Raw genomic sequence first — 16493 nt, 5'->3', positions numbered from 1 at the left:
TTGTGGGGCATAGGAATTCGTTCATCCCCCCCCCCCAAATATAGTCCGGCCCCCCACAAGCTCTGAGGGACAGTGGACTGGCCCCCTGCTGAAAAAGTTTGCTGACCCCTGTCCTAAAGAAACGTTTGCAATCATTTACCTATTGATCAGTTGTTTACACAGCTGAAAAGGTTCAAATAGTTTGTATCCCTGATAGAGATTAATTTAGGTTAAACAGTAGCCTAGTTTATCAGATAGATTAGCTCCCCTAATAAGCAAAATAATCTTAATACCAGCATCAACTATGTCCCATTGACTCATGGAAACCTGATAGTGTGACCTTGGATAGTCAAGATCCAGCTTTGCTGTCGCAGTTCAGATTAAAATGTATTAATCATCAGTGGTTCTTTTGACCCCATGTACACCCATCTGACTACTGCAATTCGCTCTATGCGGGGCTGCCCTTGAAACTGTCCCAGAAACTCCAGCGGGTGCAGAATGCTGCAGCAAGGCTCCTCACAGGGTCCCTGCCATGGGAGCATATTCACCCAGTGCTTTACCAGTTGCACTGGCTCCCGGTGGAGTACAGGGTCAGGTTTAAGGTGCTGGTTTTGACCTTTAAAGCCCTTTGTGGCCTAGGGCTCTAGTATTTACGGGACCGCCTCTCCTGGTATGCCCCGCAGAGAACCTTAAGGTCCATGAATAATCATAGTTTAGAGGTCCTGGGCCCTAAGGAAATTAGATTATCCTCCACCAGGGTCAGGGCCTTCTCAGTGATGGCTCCAACCTGGTGGAATGCTGTGTCCCATGAGACCAGGGCCCTGCAGGATTTAACTTCGTTCCGCAGGGCCTGTAAGACATGACTATTCCAACTGGCTTTCAATTTGAGCTTAGTCTGATCTTTTATTCCCCTCCCCTTTTTATGAAGATAACCCGCTCTGGGATCCCACAGCTAATTCTCCCCTGGTCTCCTTGCTGGCCCAAATAGGACTAATTTAGCCAGCTAGCCCTGGTGATCATCTAATGTTTATTGGATGGATTTCCCCCCTAAACTGATTTTTTTATTTTATTGTTATTCACGTTTTACATCGTATTTTATGCTGGTTTTTTGTAGCATCAATTAAGTGTTTTAAATTTGTTGTTAGCTGCCCTGAGCCCAGTTTTCTGAACCAGGAAGGGGGGGGGGTATAAATAAAAATTTATTATTTATTATCATGGGTATAAATCTTCTGTGTGGTATAAAAATGGACATCAGCTACATTTGGCAACATTATCAGCTCTGCTTGGAGTTTTGTGTTTCTAGTGACATCTCATCACAAGGTTTTGTATTTGCTGAAGTCTGTTCAGAGTATGTGCCATCCCCATCCATATTATGCAAAATGTGTAGCGTTTTGAATTTTCTTTAATAAATTACAGGTGCAAAGAGTGGGAGAATGGGCTCCAGGTTCTTCAAGTGACCACAGCAAGCAAGGAGGAGAGTTTTATCTCTTCCTTACCAGACAAATTCCACACAAAAAAATCTTCCCAAACCCACAGCTTTGGAGATAGTCCTCATTGGCACCAATTAATAAAATGAACAAATGATCTGAAGAAGCATGGTACTCAATTTGTGACCCTGTACCCTGTGCTAACCTGATGTTTCTCAAGCCACACCAAACTAATCCATCTACTTTTTGTGTGTGAAGAAAGCACCAACTCCTGATTTAGAAAAATCTCTACCCTGTTAGCTCCTAGCAATCCATTATCTCCAGTATGATCGCCTCTCCCCATATGAACCAACCCAGACCCTCAGATCATCCTCTTAGGTCCTTCTTTATGTGCCTCCTCAACTAAATAAGATCTTATAGATGTATTATGCTGCACTCTACTGTATGGCAGCTTGAGAGGGTTTTCACAGCCTAGAAACATTCTAAATAAATAAACCATATCTCAGTTTTAAAAGCAGTTTGCTATATTGAATGGGAGTGGAAGGTGGGGAAGGCAATCATTCAAGAAATGCAAACCCAGAGCCCGTTTTATTCATATCCCCAAGATACATTACATTCAGGAAAACAAGTTGGAATGTTACAGTAAAAAGAAAAAAGCTTTGTAAATCTTACCTGATTTTATACAATCTGACGTTTTGCAAACACCATCTGTGGGGGGGCGGAATAAACACATTTATATTGTTATTAAAACCCTTAATAAACTTAAAAAACCACTTAACAACTTGGAACTAGTTTACCTAACAGATCACCTTACCCCATACTTGGCCATTCGACCACTTCAATTGGCGGAGTTGGCACTATTGCCAATTCGATTGGCACTTGGATTGGCAGAATTGGTGCCACAGAATACAGTGGTACCTTGGGTTACATACGCTTCAGGTTACATACGCTTCAGGTTACAGACTCTGCTAACCCAGAAATAGTGCTTCAGGTTAAGAACTTTGCTTCAGGATGAGAACAGAAATCGTGCTCCAGCGGCGCGGCAGCAGCAGGAGGCCCCATTAGCTAAAGTGATGCTTCAGGTTAAGAACAGTTTCAGGTTAAGTATGGACCTCCGGAACGAATTAAGTACTTAACCCGAGGTACCACTGTACCTGTTTCACATTTGTAAGAACCTGATTGTGTAGTGTAGCAGCACCTGCACTTTGGGAACTCCCAGCCTATTGATATCAACCAGACTGTATTATTTTCAGTGCCTGCTAGAGACGTTCTAGATTAGACAAGCCTACCCAGATGCTTAGAAATGCTGGTACGAATTTTAATCTGTTTTAGTGTTTTAACTTCTTCTATGTTTAAAAGTACTGCTGTATTCCCCCCCCCCCAATGTTATGGTTTTCTCTTCTGGGGGTGCCATGGAGTGCCCAGGGACAGGCAGTCAGGTTGTGTATCCATAGCAGTGACCAGAGGAGAAATGACCACTGGGAGGAGCACAGAGAGGAGAAACACCCTGGTGCTTCTGCATCAGCACAACCGGACGCCTTTATTTGCCCCAGCTGCAACAAAACATGTCTCTCCTGCATTGGCTTCTACAGCCACAGCAGGCACTGCAACCTTCCAACAGTTTGACCTCACCCCCAAAGGCACACTCCTCTATTGTCTCTGGAGACAGACGGACGCCAGCTCCACCTTGGGAGGGCAACTGCCTTCATAGATGGTGATTTAGAAGGCAGTTAATAAACCAATGCCAATAACAATAATAGTAACAACAACAACACATTAACTAACTCCCCTTCACCATAAGGTCCCAGGACAGGTCAAAACAATTTTAAAATAACAATATTAAAACAGTTTGTGCATTTGGGACAAGCAATTTACAAGGAACAGGAACTGAAAACATCTTAGGTAGGAAAATGTGGCTCGGATGTCCCAAAGTCTTGAGCTTCATTTTGCTTGGCATAACCTTGAACATTTCCTAAGTTATGGTAAATTGTTGATTTATTTTTGGTATGAGAAAAAGAGAGAGATGGAAACCTGAATAAAATTCTGCTGCTGATTCCATCTGGTCTTGTGGATTATAAATTGAGATTTGAATAGAAACTGCAAAAAGGGAATCACTTTGACATATGCAGTAGTAAAAGCAGAAATGATCAAGTAAGACTGAGCTTTGGTTTTACTAATTGTGTACATTTTTGATGATCGTTTATGGCTTTCACCGGAAGAGCTGCTGTTCTTTTTTTTAAACAGCTCTGTGTGCAGGATGGAGAGTTTGGAGTGTTTGGGATGGGCAGGTAAGGTCCATTGGGGTGAGAATGTCCCTGCAGGTGTTCCTTAGTAGCCAGTGACAAAGTTGCCAGACATGCCTTCTGTTAGGGAAATTACAGCTAAATGGCCATGGGAGGCTAGGAGGGGATTGGAGAAGATGAGTCATCCTTATTCCACTCTCCCTCTATCTATGAGGAAGTGGCAATCGAGGTGTGAGTGGAAAGCAACAGAGACCAGGCAGAGCTTCAAAGAATCATATAATGTTAGAGTTGGATGAGACCCTGAGGGCTCTGCAATCTTGCTCACAGTGGGTGGGCTCGAACCAGCAACCTTCTAGTTAACTGCATCATGGGGGAATGCTTTTGAGTGAGAAACCAGAGAGAGAGAGGCAAGGACATCCCATGCTCTGGGACATACTGTTTGTGTGTACTGTCTCTCTATGATGATCTGATATTGGGCAATGAGTTTTCCTGATGGAAAGCATAAAGAGAGAGCCACCATCTATGATCAACTGGTATATTTGCAACTATACAAATACAACATGAATACCCGTTACAATCTGGCATAAGCCTCCAGTGACTCCTTCCGAAGGAAGCTTATCAGTGCTTGGAAAAATAGGACAAGCATGTAAGTCAGCAAATTCGTTTTCTACATTTTAGGCTGATCAAGGGCTTCTGAAACGATCTCAGAGAAGCCAGTACCAAACAAAGGTCTGTCGAATCGTTTTAGGCATATAGTTATTACACAAAAAGCACAACACAGCTTTTTAAAGTCAACTTGCTTCCCCAAAAAAGGGCATTGGCTCCTTCTAAATACAGAAGCTAAAACATCCAGCAACATCCCAGCTAACAAGTTCAGATGCACTTAAAAGCATCTTACCAGGGTATTTTATTCAACCCCTTTTCAAGGTGATGAAATTTTGAATTTGTGGTTTTTGCTCCCCCCCCCCAAACTTCAGGTTCTTAAAAGAACTTTTGCCACAAAAGTAGTAGCTTGATTCACTTCTACTCACCGTCATAGGTTGCATACAGAATGATCATGGTGATAGCTACGATAGCAAGGAGAGCAACGACAACGGCAAGCCCGATTTCCAGAGCACTCCATCGCAGTTTTTTCTTTTCTTTTGCAAGGTTCATTTCAGTTATATCCATCTGACTTTCTGACTTGCCCATAACCTAGAGTCTGGGACAAAGAAAGAGAACAAAGAGCAGTGACTGAAATGCTTAAAGCATGGAAACTTCCAAGTTCCTTTTACCTAAGACCCTTTTTTTGTTCCAGTAGGGAAGAGGAAGTATTGGTGTTTTTTTAGAAAAGTTAAAATACATCTGTTAGTCATGACGGCAAAAGAAATGACAGTCCAATTGACATTTTGCCACTTACAATCCACAGAACAATGTCGTCCTTACACACATGAAGAACAGCTAAAAAAGGGAATGAAAACAAAGGAACACTTGGTTTTATTGCTAACATATCTACTTTAATTGCACTCCTCTGCCACAAGAGTTCACAGGCAAGCGAAATGCAGCCCTTACTCATTGAATAAAAATTAACCTAACCTTTCAATCTTTGTTCCTTTGCCAATGATCAAAAGTGTTCCATTTTGCCTCTCTGGCATTTTTCAAGTCATTTCAACAATTAATGACTGAAGAATTTATGACTCCTAAAGTAGCTGAGGGAGGGAACATCTTCTTCCCTCTGAACTCAAGTCTGGCAAATGGCATTGTATCGGTGGGTGGGAGCGAACGTCCAACACTGCAGGGCCAGCAGCATACCCTCCAAGTGTCCTGATATTCCAGGGACAGTCCTGGAATTATGAAACCATCCCGGCTTCTGATTTAATCCTAGAGTGTCCCCATTTCCCCTGCTGGTGTTGCTGGGAGGAGGCCGAACTAGTGCTTGCCCCGAGCGACAACAATAGCAAGGAAGCATCTCGTTGTCTCTCCATGGTTGCTGCTGCTGGCCTCCTCCCTTTGGGCAGCTCACAGTGGCTGCTGGAGAGTGGGCAAGGAGGAGGAGAGGCTGCAGCCACTGCGACCCAGCTCCGTGCAGCACACTGGCTCTGAGGGGCAGGGAAAGTGCTGAGCCACCCTGGCCAGGGAAGAAAACAGGAGCAGAGCAGAGCAGAGCACAAGGAGACTTGATTTTTTGCTTTGTGCGTCCACGTCTAATCTTCCCCATTTCCAACATTTTGTGATGGCCTGGGACTCGGGCACAGACTCAGAACCAGAGGAGACTCAGTCTACACTGGATCCTTTGCCTCAGGCATCATCTGAACCAAGTCTGGGGCCTGATCCTGAAGAGTCCCAGTCTGCACAGGTTCCCCTGCAACACCAGCTGGGCCGAGTCAGGGGCCTGAACCTGCCCTGGCTCCAGATGCGGGGATTACCTCATTGCCTTCAGCTGGGCCATCACTTACAGCTGCTCCACTACCGGTTTGTTCAGGGGAGGCTGAGGCGGCCTCTGGGTCTAGTAACTCATTGACATCTCCCAAACTGCAGAGACTAAGGTCTGAGAGAAGGAGAGACCTGAGTACTCGCAGGAGGAGTGCTCACCTTTGGGTGAAACAGGGAGGTGAGTCACCGGGGATCAGGACCGGCTCTTACCCCGTCAAAGATAAAAGGCTGTCGGACCCCGCCCCAGGTTGCGGGAGCAACATTACTGTATGCTAGATCCTGCCTGAGACCCTGTGCCTGACCTTGCCTGGTTTTCTGCCTTGTGTCCTGCCTTGGCCCTGTCGGACTGATTCCTAGCAGAACCTTCGGATTCTGGACCGGTCCTGGACTGCATTTCACAGGTTACCCCCGGGCCCAGCACATTTATTTATTGGTGTGTGTTTTACTTTTTGTAACTCTATCAAAGAATAAGATAAGATTGGGACTGAGGGGTTTTCTCAGGATGGTGGAGGGTGTGTGTGCTGTGTCCCACTGGTGAAGTGGTAAATGGTGGAGACCACCTCCCCCTCCTGAACCTTCCAGAGAAGAGGAAAGCAGTATAGATTTCCAGAAGTGGTTTGAGGAAGGTCATGGCTCAGAGGCAGACAAAGAGCAGAGTTGGGAAATAATTGGAAAGGAAGTGAGGGGAGCAGAGCCTGAGCAGCTGTCTGACACGTTATCACTAGAAAGCCCCCTTTTCTCCCAGAATCTGGCGGGCATTGAAAGTAGAGCAAAGGGCTTGTAGGCAAATGGCCCTGAGCGGCCACTGTAAGGTGGATGGTGTTGGTGATTTACTCAGAGCAACACTATTACTCCAAGAGGCAGCATTTCTCAGCCTCTCTCCGTGAATATTGAATAAAATACATTGGTCAGAGCTTATTTGTCTGTCTGTTCCTGTCCACCTGCCCTGGGGGTATCAGATTTCCTGATGCCTGACAGTGTGCAAAAATGGGGGGGTCAAGGAGGGTCAGTTGATGAGTGAATTCATTTCAGGAATGTTGGAGGGTATGCAGCAGAGAACCCCCAAATCTGCTGTCATATGGACGCCCTTCATTCGACACGTTGCTAAAGCAATGCCTCCACTGATGCCATCACAAAAACACAGGCTTCACTGGGGCGATGTGCACTCATGAGGAAGAATGACTAGTCAGGCCCAGGGGTGCCGACTTATAAAAAATATTGGGGGGGCCCATACCGGGGTCCTGCCCCAGGAAGTTTTCTAAATTTTAGATGAAAATTAGTGAGTTTTAAAGTTTTTTAAAAGTATTTTAGAGTCATATGATTAACATTAGAACCCCGAAAACTCGACTCTCTATAACTCCACACTCCGGGAAACTCGACAAGCCTGAAACACTTTTTGGCTTTGAAAAAAGAAACAAAACATAAACACGCACGGTATTTTCGTAAAAAGCTAATTTAATTTACAGTAACAATTATGCTTATAGACTATTACAGAGCAGTGAATATATAGCTCTGAAAAGACTGAAATGATATTTAAATAAATCCTAAACTATCATTAAAAGAATAAAACATAAAATATTGCTGTCGCACAGTAATAGCACTTTGATTAATAAGTGAAATAGCTAATTTAAGCTTACTTTGAATAAGGCTGAGGGTTCATTAAATAAAAATAATATCTCAAAGTTAATGCTTTAATACAGTTAATAAAGTTAATACAGTATGCCTAATACTGTATGTAAATACTGTAATACTGTATGTAAATAACGAGCTTTAATTGGGTCTTACACCCTAAAAATATTTAAGTATTTGAAAATAACTAATACAGTACTATAGTAATATAGAAATACAGTACTAAACTAGTACTAATATTTCGAAACTGAAAATTTAACATTCTGTATGTATTTAATTCTCTATTTTATAAAGATTTTTAATATCTGACTGTGAGTTTGGAATAGCCCAATGCAAAAATCCTGAGGATCCATGTGGATCCGTGCTTTGTAACCACGTTTTTGCACCACTGTGACCCTAGGCAACAGTGGGTGCGTGATTTTTTTGGTGCAAGATGTAGCCATGGACATGCTATGTGATCTGATGGTGAATTTGGGGTGACCCAATGCAAAAATCCTGAGGATCCATGTGGATCCGTGCTTTGTAACCACATTTTTGCACCATTGTGGCCCCAGGCCACAGTGGGTGCGTGATTTTTTTGCTGCAGGCTGTAGCCATGGACATGCTATGTTATCTGATGGTGAATTTGGGGTGACCCAGTGCAAAGATCCTGTGGATCCATGCTTTGTAACCACGTTTTTGCACCATTGCAGCCCCAGGCAACAGTGGGTGCGTGATTTTTTTGGTACAGACTGTAGCCATGGACATGTAATGTGATCTGATGGTGAATTTGGAGTGACCCAATGCAAAAATCCTGAGGATCCATGTGGATCCGTGCTTTGTCACCATGTTTTAAATGGGGAGGGAAGGAAAAACACAGAAGGGACAAGAAGCACAAGAGGGGTGTGTGGAGAAGCAGCTGGCTAAGAATGCAGGGGAGGAGTTTAACGGGGTGGGGGGAGGAAAGGAAGGCAAAAGTCCCCCCCCCAAGCCAGCCCTCTCTCTCTCTCTCCCACCTGCGAGTCCCTAGAGAACGGAGAGCAGGAGGTGGTGGGCTGGAGCCTGCACGCAGTGTGACTAGGAAAGAATTAGAAGGACTCGATCCTTTCCTTAACCCTCTGCTTGCCAGGAGGGCAGGGGATTCCCTGCTCTTTGTTGAGTTTGAGCAAATGCAGCAACAGAAGCGGGTGGGCAGTAAGACCCTGAGGCAGAATGCAGGAAAGCAGCTGCCTGATTTTCTTAAATTATTGGGGGGGCAGAGCCCCCCAAACGAATTTTTGAGGGGGCTCGGGCCCCCTCAGGCCCCATGGAGTCGGCGCCTATGGTCAGGCCTCACAGCAGATTCATCTGAATATGTAGAACAGACAACACTCCAGTGCTGCTTGTTATTGTTGAGGTCAGTTGCATTGTAAACTTTTGAATGGACAAAGCAATAAATGCATCTATATTATATATGAGTTTAGGGTGGGGGGAAATAGGCTGTACACAGAGAACCTCCTAACCCCCCAGATCTAGCAAGTGTTACAATATAAGCTTCCAGTTGCTACTAAGCAGCAGGAGGCAGTGGAAGACAGGAGTGCCTGGTGTGCTCTGGTTCATGGGGTCACGAAGAGTTGGACACAACTAAACGGCTAAACAACAACAAAGCTTCCTGTTGAGGTGATCACCTGGGTGATGAGCCATTAAGGGAACAAAGAAAGTGGATCTGTGGGAAATGGCAAATGGGAGGGTAGCCTGATACAGTGTTACCTTGGGTTACAAAGTTTCAGGTTACAGACTCCGCTAACCCGGAAGTAGTACCTCAGGTTAAGAACTTTACTTCAGGATGAGAACAGAAATCGCATGGCAGAGGCACGGCGGCAGGAGGCCCCATTAGCTAAAGTGGTACTTCAGGTTAAGAATGGACCTCCAGAACAAATTAAGTTCTTAACTAGAGGTACCACTGTAGTTAGAAAAAGGCAAAGGCAAAAATTGAGAGTTGTAGTGAGGTGCGCCAGAAGATATGCAGCAAATTGGAGAGAGAACATTGTTTGATTTCTGTTTGACTCCAAAGCTGTGGGTATGGGTGAAACAAGGCCCTCTTGGGGTGATAATGCTGTGAACCCCTCCATGCTCAGGTTGTCTATATGTGTAAATAAAAAATATATCATAAAGACACCACAGTCTTCGCTGTGCCCTCATTCCCAAAGGAAACATGAACTTGGGGTAAGCGCCTTGAACCCCTGAAATCTCGTAGCACTTGGAGATTGGGGTGGCGTACAACACTACACACACACACACACACACACACAAAAGCACACTGAAAATGATGAATGTGCGAAAAATAAGGGAGAAGAAAATTAAAAGCAATAAAACCGGTATCAAAAACATCACTTCAAAATCAGCAACAGCTGAATACAGCAAGAACTGCACAGTCCAGCACTACCCCAAGGTAAATCCTGTTGAATTCAGTGGGGTATGTGGGACTATGATTGCTTGGAAGAAACAGAAAAGATCTCTGAACTTCTCATGGTATGTTTCCCCCCTTTGGATTTTGTACTTATCCAAAATAAGCTGCAGTCTTGAGTGAAGGGCCCACTGATAACTGAGGAGAGCGGGGAGAGAAGAGGGAGATTAATGTCCGGCAAGTTTTTGTTGGTTGGTTTGTTGCCAGAGGCATTCAAAATCAATCCTCCTCCACTCCCAAACTGCTTTTTTTTTTTTGCCATGTGAGGGAAAACATAAGGACTCTCATATCATTTTCTGCTCATCTCATTGCTGCCCCTGCCATTATCCTAACGTACCTAACGTTTCTGAAAAAACATCATTTCATGCACCAGTCCAGCCCACCCAATGCTACAGCACCTCCAGCTTTTCCTCTCTTCATAACTTGTCCATGCCCTGACTGCTGCTTTAATGTTACATGGCAGCATTTAAAAGCTGGCATTTCTGTTTAACCATACGGTGATTTTTATGAGCCTTTTATTGTGTGTGAAATATTCCAGCCACCTGAATGGATCACGAAAGCTCACATGTCAGAAATATAATAATTGCCGGCGCTCTGAGGGGTCCCAATGAGTGACAGCGGCTTTCAGAGGTCTATGTGCATCGGCTCCCATTCTGTGAAAGAAGGAGGGGGGAGTGCAGTTGAGCAGCAATGCTTCACTCACCTCCCAACATCAGCATCTCTGCTGCTCACTGAGATGGTGTGGGGATGGGATAGGGCAGGGGTGAGTATGAGTGGAGGCCGCCCTGACAGAGCCAATCAGATTCTCCCTCCAGTGTGCCTGCACAGACCCAATCTCACCACTCCCATGCCCTGCCCCATCCCAGTAAATGATAATTCTGCCATTGTGTCAGTCCTGCCTTGCTGAGATGAGCACACCCCCCCCCCCCGCCAGACTGTCTTCTACTGGGCATGAGAATTTTTTAACTTAGGCCCAATTTTGTCCAGTGTGATCTAGTCACATGAATTCAACCTCAATTATTCCAGGACCAAAACGACCTTGTTACGCATGGTAAATGTATCTTTACGCACATGAGCATTGAGCACCATGCGTCTAAAATTTCACAGTCTGAAGTACTGTCTTGTGACCCCTCAGGGAAGTGTATAACTTAGTTAAGTCTACAGAATTCTCATAAACAGTGTTCATTTAGTGCAGCCGCTGTTTAGCTAAGGAACTTGGATGAATCAGAAGAGGTGAATCCAATGAAGTCATCCCATCAGCACAATGAGACTCCTTCTCTTCTCTGCATGTATCCCCTGCACCCCCTCAAATCTGCTCCAGAGAGTTGGACAGGGGAGAGGGCACCAGAGGCATGTGGGGAGAAGAAGTCTAGTCCCATTGCACAGGTGGAAATCCATGAGCTTACAGGGTGACTTTATTAGACACACACACACACACACACACACACACACACACTTTAACTGGTGATAGAAAGCAGGAATGTGATGGGATTCTAAATACCCAGATTCTAGTGATCACACAATCTCTAAGAAGTTGAATTGGAACATACAGTATCTGAGTCAAAGTTGGGCCACCCTAATTTGCAATGTATGGATAATCATAGAAACCTGCTTTACAGCAGTTGCTGTCAAGAATTACTGAATGTATGTGAAGCACTTTGCACACCTCAAACAACTGCATAAATCAGCCTTCTCTATGCTGGTGCCCTCTTAGTTTTGGGTTGCAGATCCAATCATTGCTGACCGCTAGCTGGAGCTGATGGTGATTGTGGTCCATTATGTCTGGAAGGGGGACGCAGGTGGCGCTGTGGGTTAAAGCCTCAGCGCCTAGGACTTGCCGATCGAAAGGTCAGCGGTTCGAATCCCTGTGGCGGGGTGCGCTCCCGCTGCTCGGTCCCAGCGCCTGCCAACCTAGCAGTTCGAAAGCACCTCCGGGTGCAAGTAGATAAATAGGGACCGCTTACCAGCGGGAAGGTAAACGGTGTTTCCGTGTGCGGCTCTGGCTCACCAGAGCAGCGATGTCATGCTGGCCACGTGACCTGGAAGTGTCTCTGGACAGCGCTGGCCCCTGGCCTCTTGAGTGAGATGGGCGCACAACCCCAGAGTCTGTCAAGACTGGCCCGTACGGGCAGGGGTACCTTTACCTTTACCTTATGTCTGGAAGGCACCAGATTGGAGGAAGCTGACATAAATTCAAAGTGTGATGGCTAAATTATCTAATCACATAACCTCAGATAAGTTTTCCATCAAGGCATATGCGGGGATAACTTACAAGATCACTGACAATTCAGTTTTTAAAAGGTAGCCCATGTGGTTAGAAGGATGCAACACCTTTTACATTTTCTTATTTCTCAATTATGATAAGCCATAACAATAGAATTGCTTCAAAAGGTAATCAAGTGTGCCCTTGAATCTCAACCCAACAGATCAGACGTTCACTTTTAAAATCTCTTCACTGACAAAGTAGCTGAAACTTTAGGCAACTGATCTCCCAGTTAAAGCATGAAGATTTAAGGCTTAAAATGGTTCTTGTGTATGCATACTCACCTGGGAGTAAGCCCCACTGAACTCAAGAACTCGTAAATCTGAGCACACATGTAGAGGATTGCGTTGCAAGACAGCCGAACCTGTCCTTATCATATACCAGTCAAGCACAAAGTTCGATCTTAAACTTTGTAGTCCTTAAACTTTGTAAGTGCATGAAGTCAAAATTAGAAAATGCCTCAGCTTCTTAGTTTGGTGAGTGCTTTAATGTTCCTAAATTGCAATTTATTAGCACACCAAGAATCACCCGCTTTGACATGCAAATGTGCTTTGTGAAGATAGCATAACTTCCCCAAGGGAGATAGTCTTTATTATACTACTGCTGGAGTGTTTCCATTATTTGAAGGCATCCCACTGATTTGTTCTTACCTGCAGCTTTTTAAGAAAACAAGCGAACACTATAGGCCACCTAGCAAAGGTCTATTTGTGTGATCATTCATTTATACCACCAGGACCTGGGCATAATTAAAGCAGACAGGAGCTTAGGTATTAGAGTTCTGTTCTATTTCTCCTAGGGCTTCAATGATCCTCCCCCAGTTGCCCTCGAAAGTGTAGACAAAACAGGCAGCTGCAATTATTATGTTTGGCAGCAATGGAAATTAACAATCTGAGCTTCAGTTTTCATTTTCAGTCCACCTGCTTCAATCTGATTTCTTGGAGCGGCCTACATGTTCTTCTTTGAAATAAGCCAGACCAGGTGATATGGACTTGCTGGGGGGTTATTCCTTTTGGTTAATTCGTTTAGAAATGCATTTCCTTAGCAATGGATGATTCCAAACACTGCATTGGCAGTTGAGGCTGAAGTTGGCTCCTGCTTCCTAGTTCCTTACTCAGTCCAGGTGCCTTGTGGGATATCTTTTTTTGTGGGGGGAGGCTAAGGAGTAAACCCTATACAAATCCGGGATGGAGTCCTTAAGATGGTTGGATGGCACCTTGTATGCCTCCTTCTGGCAACTCCTGCAGCTAAGATGGTACCAAACGTATTGCTCTACTTTCCTTTGGGACACATCAGTGGGGCCTTGTTGTCTGGGCAGCCCAGGACCTCCATATATGATAGCTTGCTCCCTTAGAAGGTCACTTGGGTGCTGCTAACACAGCGATTTGATTTCACTCACGGAGGTGTACTCCATTGTCTCTTGAGGCAGATGGATGCCAACAAACTCAATCAAGGCATGTGGAACCAGCCAGAAGAAAGTACAGTGGTCCCTAGGTTTTCAAACGCCTTGATATTCAAACAACTTGGAACCCAAACACTGCAAACCCGGAAGTAAGTGTTCTGGTTTGTGAATTCTTTTCGGAAGCTGAATGTGCTACATTTTTAGTGTTATGCTTCCAATTTGAGTGCTACCCTTCCATTTTGAGTGCCACACTTCTGTTTTGAGTGTTATGCTGAGGTCTGTCTGTTTTTGCTATTTATTTTGCGTTTTTGTTTTTGCGGCTCTTTTTGTTTTGTTTTTCTGACTATGTGGAAACCAGTTCAGCTACTGATTGATTGATTGTGTGACTGCAGTACATTGTTTATTGCTTTCATTTTATGGCTCAGTGGTCTCATTAGATAGTAAAATTCATGTTAAATGGCTGTTTTAGGGGTTGTTTTTAAAAGTCTGGAATGGATGAATCCATTTCGCACTACTATCTAAGGGAAAGAGTGCCTTGGTTTTGGAACGCTTTGGTTTTGGAACAGACTTCCGAAACGGATTAGGTTTGAGAACCAAGGTACCACTGTATGTGCTTCTCTGTTCCCTATTGTTGTTTAGTCATCCCTGCCAGCAGGACACTCTCCATTATAAGATGCCAAGAATCATGTCTGGCTGCAAGTGGGAAGCAATTGCAGCCTCGTGTTTATTACCCAAATAAGCGGAAATCCATGTACAATGTTTTTGCATACATAAAACTTATTTCAAGTTTCAAGCTTAGGTCAAACATTTAAAGGTAGCATAAACAGTGCAATATGCTTCTGGGAAAATCCCATTCGTTTGAGTAGCTTGTGTATACAAAAGTGTACCTGGGATGTGCATTCATACATTTCAGAGTTTATGAAAATGCATTTATTCTGGCCACATATTGACATGTATTGAAGACATACATAGCAGATAGGTGTGTGGGTTTCATTTCAGAGAAAACGTTTTTGCAGGAAAGTGCTGTCTCAAGGTGAAATTGACATGAAATTGGCATACAATGGTATCTAACCAAAACGGAAACTTTCTAAGACAATTAAGGTCATGGCATGAATTGTTACAAAAAAAGTTGGAAAAAACTCCTTCCCTTGAGAAAGGGTATGGCTACTGGGAGAGTTGAAATGGTAACAGATTCAGATTGCAGTCCTTGGTCATCAATTGACTTGTCAAACAGGAATGTAAGGTGGTTCTCACCTTTCAATTTAAATGCATGGAAGCAAGTCTTCCTGCATCTAAGGTGCAAACATTGACTGAATGTAACAACTTCTGAGAGAAGACCTGTGAACTGTGACACCTTAGGAGACACAATTAGTTTGGAGTGTTCTCATTCAGCAAATACATTGGTATCTGAAAATAAGAGGCATTTTTGGTTTGGTTTCCTGGTGTTACTCATAAATGGGGGGGGAGGGGGAATGATGATTTAGTAAAACAGGCCAGCGACTTTCTGAAATAAAACACCATCCCTTGATAGAAAGTTATGTGGCAACTTTTCAAAGACGCAAAGATAATTGCATACACCTCCAGTTCCCATAGAGTTTGCTAGAGGACATATTTGAATTTGTTACTGATAAAAACAGATAATGCATTCACAGCAACACTTCCCTGTTCCTGGATTTCAGATTTTATTCATTTCAGCGTTCTCCTGAATGCTTATCTGCAGAGTGAACCACTAACAAGACTGGGTAAAAAGATGTCAAGACTTCTGGGGGCCAATTACTACTGTTTCAGTAACATCATCCATGCATTCAGATAGGATACCCAACAAGAACAATATAAATGGCAAGGCAATAAATTGCAAAAATGAGAAAGAGAGCGAGAGGTTTCTTGGTGGGGAAATTAAAACATCGGCTTGTGGGGTTCTGCCAGGGCAAATTTAAACATCAAGGGTAAGGGAGATGGATAAAGTATTCTAAACACACACTAGTAAACTCTGGTGATCAGATATTTCAAGAAACACAACAATCTATTGTTCTCTTTGTAAATAGCTGTGTGACTGAGCACGTTTCATATTTCCTTAAAAGCCACAGTAAAGGTTGCAATTGCAATTCTTTAAAATGCTTCAAAGAATAGGATTCAAATAAGTGATGCAACAAGCAGTGAAATGTTTGTGGGTGGGGGGAGATTTGAAAAAGTTATGTTAAACAGCCCATATGTTGTTGCTGTTATAAAAAGATTTAGTACTGAGTTAATGAAGCAATTTTTAAAAAATTAGTAATGCTTATTTTCTAAGTAGTACATGATTGCTTTTAAAAATTGGCAACGGTTAAACATTTATAATAAAAGTATGAAAAACAAAGTTTCATTTTTAATTGATGAAGAGTAACTTCATGATTATAAATAATTCCAGGATCTGTTGCTGGTTCAGATTCTTATGTCACACTTACAGGACAGTGCCTGTTGATTCTAGGTTAACCAAGAATCTATCAGCTTGGCGTTCTGCACTAGATATCAGCATGACATATAAGAAGTTCCACTTTGTACATAAAATAGCCACTGGAATTGTACGTGTAAATCTAACCTTTTGCTGCATTTTAACCAAACTTGAGTTTGAACCCACAAGCCTGCTTCGGAAGAGAAGTGAATATGTACTTTTACTCCTATGAGCAACTGCACACAGCAAGGTGAGAGAGCTCACCCTACTCTCTGGGACAAACAG

General features: G+C 43.7%; 1 protein-coding gene across 4 annotated transcripts in view; it reads right to left on the bottom strand.

Moving 5' to 3' along the window:
- MME (membrane metalloendopeptidase) overlaps positions 1 to 16493 on the bottom strand; it is an 87642-nt gene that overhangs the window by 55026 nt on the left and 16123 nt on the right. For 3 of the 4 annotated variants that reach the window (XM_083739450.1, XM_083739449.1, XM_083739451.1), the window contains exons 2-3: positions 4681 to 4850; positions 2079 to 2114 (exon numbers count right to left, since the gene is read on the bottom strand). In XM_083739450.1, the coding sequence (XP_083595576.1) occupies positions 2079 to 2114; positions 4681 to 4840 (196 nt within the window). In that variant the 5' untranslated portion in view covers positions 4841 to 4850. Of the gene's footprint in view, positions 1 to 2078; positions 2115 to 4680; positions 4851 to 5048; positions 5629 to 16493 lie in introns of those variants that run through there. The other variant, XM_083739448.1, reaches the window with a different exon arrangement.

Source organism: Podarcis gaigeae (genome assembly GCF_964106915.1).
Source record: "Podarcis gaigeae genome assembly, chromosome: 5".
Taxonomy (NCBI): Eukaryota; Metazoa; Chordata; class Lepidosauria; order Squamata; family Lacertidae; genus Podarcis; species Podarcis gaigeae.
Note: the sequence above shows the minus strand (reverse complement) of the source record. Positions and strands in the feature narration are given on the sequence as shown.